At 41.8% G+C, this 7161-nt stretch overlaps 1 protein-coding gene across 1 annotated transcript; it reads right to left on the reverse strand.

The window, feature by feature from the left end:
* Window positions 1–114: 114 nt before the first annotated feature.
* Window positions 115–6075, reverse strand: C7H6orf62 (chromosome 7 C6orf62 homolog). Its single transcript, XM_033154711.1, has 5 exons — window positions 4996–6075; window positions 4300–4476; window positions 2549–2674; window positions 1980–2114; window positions 115–1351 (listed from the first exon to the last, which is right to left on the reverse strand). Exons 1-5 carry the CDS (start codon window positions 5122–5124, stop codon window positions 1226–1228), a joined length of 693 nt encoding a protein of 230 aa, XP_033010602.1. The 5' UTR covers window positions 5125–6075; the 3' UTR covers window positions 115–1225.
* Between the last annotated feature and the right edge of the window lie 1086 nt (window positions 6076–7161).

Raw genomic sequence — 7161 nt, forward strand, 5'->3', positions numbered from 1 at the left:
TTTGATGTAGCCAACTGTTGTCATACACAAAGACTATGTCTACCTAAAGTTAGCTATGACATGTCATAAGCTAGAGTCTACGTTTTTAAAATAAATGAACGTAGAAGTCTTTGCTCACCTAATTTGTTTATTTTTAATTTTTTCCAATTCCAAACAAAAGCTAAATACAGATTTTTTTAAACAGATAAGCACTAGTTTTACCCAAAGGGAGTAGGCTTATACAGATTTACTTCAGTCAAATTACTCAACCCTTTAAGCAAAGCTTTCTTTGCCAAAGCTATACAGTAGTCTTCCTTATGTTCATTGCACAATCTTAAACAAAATATGTTTTGTCAAAACCAACTTTGACACTCCAAACAATATTTTACAATTAAATCCACAACTGCTTTATTCGTCCCCTCCCCTCCCCCCAAAAAAGAACCTCAGAGGGTTTTCCGTAAGAAATGTTTTGGAAACCAGTATTTCCTGCAGTTCACAAGTCAACTGTCAGGAAAAAAAATAATCCTCTGCCAACGTGGTTTCTGCAGCTGCTATCTTAAATTTAGCTGCTTTAGGCTACTTCAGACTCCAGGTCTGTAAAAATGTATTGAACTCAACAGAACACTCTACATTTAGTTACACAGCAAACTGGGGAAAGAGATCCAAAAGTGAGAATGCCAGGAAACTCAAACAAGGCCAAGCAAAATAAAAGAGGCAATTAATAATGCCTACACCAAATGAGATGCTTTTTTTCCCTTAAAAGATTTCTTTCCCACATTTAGCCAGCTACTGTAACAAGCCATAGACCTATTCATGAATCTGATACAATCGTGTTAACAGCAAAGCTTATGGCTTTCACACCATTACATTCATTTCTCACCCTATGGATACTGATATTAGGGGACATGACCAGCACAAATGGGAACACCACCATATATGATCACTTTGTGCTCTCAGATACATTTCTTTCAGTGTATAACAGTCCCTTCGTTTCACATTTTGGTAGGATGCTCATACTATGCAGAGCATTCTCTTTCACAAGGTCCATGCAGAAAACATCTAAAAAAAATTTAAAAGTTCTGAGATACAAATGATAAAAGAAAATAATCCAGGATGATCAAGTTCCACGATGGATAGTGTTCTGAACATGTGTCCATTTTCTTCTATTCCGAAAGAATAAATGGTGAGAAAAGTGAAAACTGCACTCCTGCATTCTGTGATCTTCCCCATTTTGCTGGCCAGTACCCTATTCTGGCATGTAAGGACGGAGGTGATCCTCTATGGTACCAACCGCCCAGTGGGTGAGCTGCTCTTGTGGCAGATATAGGCAGATGCTGCATAACTTGAAGATTGTAGCTTTGTTTTTTGGAGTCTGGAAAGAGATACATAAATTATTTCAGGACAGAGTATATTTTATAAACAGCACTGTGTGGAAAAACAAACTTCACATATTGCCTCAACTCATCCTTTCAGAAGCAACAGAAAATTAAACTAATGGTGGTGCAACATAAAAGCATAACAAAGAATTTATGGTGCTTGCTGAATATATAAATTGATCACCAGATTTCTAAAATCTGCCTTCAGCAGGGGACCTGTACCATCTTTTCTAGCTTAAGTACATACGCAAATCCTTATTGTGTTTCACAAGCGGACAAGGAGAAACAGTCTCAATGAATGACAAATGATACTGATGCACACTTGCAAATCCCCACCACCTCGGTTCCTAAATCTAATAGAAATCCCCCCAATCAGATGGCTTCACTGCACTCAAAAGCAGAGCAACTCAATACTTATGAAATATATCCCACAAACTGACTGTTTGGAACATATTGCACATTGTGCCATAGAAAAGGAATGCTGACTGTTTAGCATTCTGTCATAGCAACTGGTTGTATCTGTACCTCTTGACTGTAGTGAAGCCAAGCAGACAGCTGTTAAATAATAGAAAAGAGGCAAACAAGAGCATAAGGAAAAACAGGTATGCACTGGGAGATGGCTACCTGCAAGTGCTGTCGGTCAATGAAGAGAAACACTGACTGGTTAGGGTTGTTGATAACAATTCCAGTCTTGTCCTTTCGGCTCAGTACATGCAGAAACTGTTTTTCATAGTCACCATGATGAAATTCAAACCTGGCCTGGGGGGAGGGGGAGAAATATGTAACAATTTTTTTAAAAAATAAAAGATGTTCAAGGAACACCAATCTAAAGTCAAGGTTCACTTATGCAATGCATCCAAATGCAGAATAAGAGAAATCGCAGGAACAACTTGAAATTATAGCTAATGGAGATATATATCGCAGATGCAGTACTCCATACTGTATTGGTAAAAGCTTCTGGCAAGTTTACCAATCCAGAGACAAAATAAACTTAAGTAACCTCTGACCCTAAATGCTTACCAGATTTAAAACATCTGCTTACATTCTGCCTTTGTAATCATACAAACACCTTAATGATTACAAAAATTTATCACAATTCACTATAACCACCATAAAGAAAAAGTGGTATTCATTAAAAATCCTAATGGTTTATTTGGGTTTTAGTAGCACTCTACCTGGAACCTATATCATACCTGAACAGGCCTAAAGGGCTCATCTTCCGATCCCTTCCACCTAGAAAACAGAAGACAGACTATCTTCTCAATATCATTCCGAGGCCAAAGTATGAAGTCCATCTCTTGTGTACAGCCAATCACATCCTGTTAAGGACATGAACAAAATTAATAAGTGTCCCAACAATCTAGTGGGAGAACACACACACACACACACACACACACACATACACATTTGAGAAGCAAATATAATTATAATTCAAATGGTTTGTATACCTTTCATACATCTGTAACAATAGGATTATTTTTAAGCACTACAACACAGCCTGCTATCTGCTAACTTTACATTAACATTTGTAATGTGGAAATCAGAACCCAGTCCTAGTAATATAATTCTTATGGGAACAAACTTTCTGGATTTGAAAAACTGCCCAAACTAAAATGATGTCCACAGGATAGTTTTTTAGATGCCCATCAGCAAATAAACCCACTTTTATCACATTTACATTTTTATGTTGTCTTGCTGTCTTCATCAAGAATAAAATAAAAAACACAGCTTATAATAATTGTATTTTTAGCTTAAGAGTTTATTCCATATTTTGATTCAGTTCAACTGGTATGAACTGAATCCGGAGTTCCCTTCCCACTCATGGGACACTCCTGCCAGAAATGGAATGGGAGGAAGCTTTCTACAATTCTCACTTCCCTGCGCAATTCTTGTCCCCACCCTGCAAAAAACGTTTGAGGGATAGGAAACCCTATAGAACAGTGGGGGAAGGGGCTTTGCAGAAGTTGCTTCCCCTTCCACCAGAAAAGGCCTCTGCTGGATTGTGAACAGAAGCAGCCCCTCCTCTCTCAGAATAGAACTTAAGCTACTATGTTGAATTTCTGCAAGATATATATAAAGCAATCATTCATCTCAGATGTCTCTTCCAATACTGTATTCCAGTTCCACAATTCTAATTTTTTCTCCTTGCCTCTTTCTCACATCTACTTTTACCAAGAGAAAATTTGTTAAAATATTGAGGGCCAGGATAATGAAAACTCATATTCCACTTAATAACAAAGTTTCTAAGTGATGATATACAATACAAGAGGAATAGAGCAAAACAGCAACAAAACTATTATTATTTAACAGTAGTACTGTATTAATATTACTCACGTGTCCGAGGGTGGGTTACAATTAAAATTACAACAATAACTTAAATGACAGTCAAAGGCCCAAGTAAATCAGTGTGTCTTCTAGACAAAGCATACTAAATATTCAAATACAGTGGACCCACTGGATATGAATTAAATTCGTTCTGGGGGTCCATACTTAACCCGAAAAGTCCGTAACTGGAGGCGCTGCTTCTGTGCATGCACGTGCGGCGAAACCCAGAAGTATACATTTCCAGGTTTGCCACGTTCGCAACCCGAAGGTTACGTATCCCAAGCGGTACGTAACTCGAGGGTCCACTACACAGATATACCACCCGATAGGCAGCATCCAAAAAACCCTTATGCAGTGAAACACTGAACTTCAAACCACATACATACCCACACTTCAACCCCCTCTATGCTGCAAAGTTCCACCAGCAGTTTGGGGCATAGTTTGTTCAAAGGGGGGGGGGTCCCACTAAGACATGTAAGTCATTGGGTACATCTAAAGTAGTCCTTTTAATCCTGCTGATTATATCTAGATCTTTGATATAGAAATAGAACTAGCAGCATTAATAGCCTTTTAAAATGTTGACCTCTGAAACAAAATGACAGAACATTAAATATTTTACCCTGCGCATAGACTGATAGCGGGGTGCATGCAGCTGAACCACGTCCTTTTGTAGAAGCTCTATGGAACTTTCCAAGGAATAGCTGGAATCCCGCACGCCTTTCAGGATATTTTCTTCATAATTATTGGTCATGACTGGTATCACTTCAGACACTTCAAAGAGCGCTGACTTTTTCCTCTAATCAGGGAAAACAAAGAACATGTTGCATTTCATTCATTTCTAAGCAGTCTGTCATTACAATGCTTTTAAAACTTAAGAAAAATAAACTTACTGCAAACCTAAGAACTAGGTAACACCCAAAATTTACTGCAAACCTAAATTTAGAGATAAATGGATGTTGAAGCACATGCTTAAGCAAAAATGCATCTCCCATTAAAATCCAAAGTGCTTAGTCTCTAAAATTCAGTTTTATGTATTCCCCAGATTTGTGTGCAACCATATCCCATAATGCAGTATGAACTCTCACATGGCACATTTTGAAAGTTGTGCAAGGTTTTGTTAAGATACCCAGTGCATAAGGAATGAACATCATGATTCAAAATGAAACATCAAAGCTACAGCCTAGGCATGATGAAAACAGTGTCAACAGATTTTTACAATGCTCTCCACATTCATTCTCGGATTGTAATTTTGAGAGTGCTAACAAAGGTATGGAGTCACTCAATACAAAAGTCAAACAACCAAAAAGGAAAGTACCTTGTCTTTGAATACAAAGGCAATATACATCTTGAAATCAAACTGGTCAGCTAGAGATTCTTTTTTCTTTTTAAGCTGAGCACGAAGTCTGTTCAGAGCTTGTTTCTTCCGGGAGTTTGGGTCCCCCATTTTGTAATACAGATGGTACTAAAGCCTTTTGAAACCTTCCCTAAACTATGGGCCCTTTTTCATAAGACTCGAGTACAACAGAAACAAGTCATTTTATTCCTGCTAATACCACTGAATCAATAGAACACAGGCGTAACCCAAAAATGCACCTTAGGCAAATGTTTTACAAGACTGTCTTATTAGAGGGGTCATAAAACAAAGTAACTATTAGTCCAACCATCATTGGACAAAAAGTTTGCGCAGTATTATCAAAAGCCCAAAGAAATTTGAAGAAAATACACTGATATACACAGTTTAAACCACAGGAATAAGTGGGCAAGAATGGGAAAAAAATCTTATCACAATTTGTGTGTAGAATAAAAAGCAATAACGGGCCTGGACCCAATCCATTTGGGCGGGTTTTCTTGCCCCACGCTGCCACCCCCCAAAAAAACTGAAATTAAAGACAGTGTTCTATCCCGCCCAGATTCATGACTGCTGATTATTTTCAAGATCTCTGCTATTGCTATGCTGCCTTGCTTTTTCTTTTTTCAAGAATTATTCGACTTGGTAGAAAGCAAAGGAGGGAGTGCAGAACAGGAGTGGATGTCCTGGGAGGTAAGACGTTTCCCTACCAACAACAAAATAATCAACCACAGACAACACAGTGCTGGTTTGCAGAGGAGCAAGGAGTTTGGAAAACAGCAGAGTCATTTCTAACTTCATCCTGCTCATCATCAGGCACATAGTCGCCCTGAGGCTGCGGCTGTGGGAGAGAAGAGGGATCATGGTGGCCATTGATAAAAAGGTGGAGGGAAGATTTGGGAGATTATCTGGCCTTTTGAATCCCAAGTCGATCTCTCGATCTAGCACTCCCCTAGGAGGGAGAGGCCTACAACCCACCCCACTAGCCTTCCTTCCCTAAGTCTAAGCCCCGGGCAGGACAAAAAAAAAAAATCCTCCTCCCCTCCACCGCTTTAATTGGGGCTGGGCATGGCTCCTTACAGGGGTTGTTCTCTTCCTTGCTCAAGAGGAAGAGGCGGGCCTGTGCTCAGCGCAGCGGGGGCCACTTAAGTCTACAGCCCGGAATTCACTCTTGCATTCACGGTCAACAACCAACAACTCGGGTTTTGGGGGAGGGGGAGAAAAAGGGGGACGGGGAAAAAGGGGGAGGAAGGGAAATATCACGCCAAAAAAAAATTCAATTGGAAAAAAATGAGTTCGTAAAGAGGCTTTTGTCGCAGCGAACTTGAATAAATTTGGAAGGGGGAAAAAACGCGTTTTCCCGGAAACGAATAAAAAAAAATTTAAAGGAAAAAAAAGGATTATTAACCCGTCCTTCCCCCTTTTTTATTAGCTGTTTAGTTGTTGTGCTTTTTAAAAACAAAAAAGCACACCCTCTTCGTAAAAATAAAACAAAAAATTAAGCGGTTTCCCCCTCTCCTTGGAAGCCCCCGTGGAGGGAGGCTCAGGCGGCAAGAGACACCCAACCGGACCGGAGACTGTAGCGTGGCCTGGCTCGCTCGCTACCCGCAGCCGGCGGGCGCGGGAGGAGCAGTGGAGGCGGCGGCGGCGCTGCTAGCAGCACGGGCAGGAGCCATGTCAAGAGAAGGCCACCAAGAAGCCGCCCAGCTCCGCCATCCCCGCTGCGCTGTTCACGGTGACCGGGCCGCCCGCTCTGCCGCTGCTCAGTCCCAGCAGCCTGGTCCCCATAGCCTAAGCTCGGCGCCCCGGAGCCGCCGGGGGGTGGCAAATGGTGGCGGCGGAGGCGGCGGCGGCGGGAGGGAGGAAGGAAGGACGAGAGGAGGAGGAGGAGGAGGAAGAGGCGGCGGAGGAGGAGCGAGACCGGGCCGGGAAAAGTCCCTGCGCTACAGGCTCCTACGGCGGGAAAGAGGCAAGAGAGCGAGAGAAGCCCCCGCTCCTGTCCCCTCTGAGGCGAAGGATGGCGCGGGCGAGTCTCTCGGTCCGGGCGGCGCGGAAGGCGGCGAAGTAGCAGCAGCAGCAGCAGCAGCCCGAGCGGAGAAGCCCTCAAAATGGCAACCGCCGCGTCTCCTCCTC

This window comes from Lacerta agilis, chromosome 7, assembly GCF_009819535.1.
Source record: "Lacerta agilis isolate rLacAgi1 chromosome 7, rLacAgi1.pri, whole genome shotgun sequence".
Classification (NCBI taxonomy): domain Eukaryota; kingdom Metazoa; phylum Chordata; class Lepidosauria; order Squamata; family Lacertidae; genus Lacerta; species Lacerta agilis.

What these genes read in the sequence shown, in the direction of transcription:
- C7H6orf62 (XM_033154711.1), bottom strand. Translation starts at nt 5,124, where the DNA reads ATGGGGGACCCAAACTCCCGGAAGAAACAAGCTCTGAACAGACTTCGT. An exon ending in GCTATCAGTCTATGCGCAGG is followed by an intron (nt 2,675 to 4,299) that starts GTAAAATATTTA and finishes TGTCCTTAACAG; the next exon opens with GATGTGATTGGCTGTACACA. An exon ending in AGCCCTTTAGGCCTGTTCAG is followed by an intron (nt 2,115 to 2,548) that starts GTATGATATAGG and finishes CCCTCCCCCCAG; the next exon opens with GCCAGGTTTGAATTTCATCA.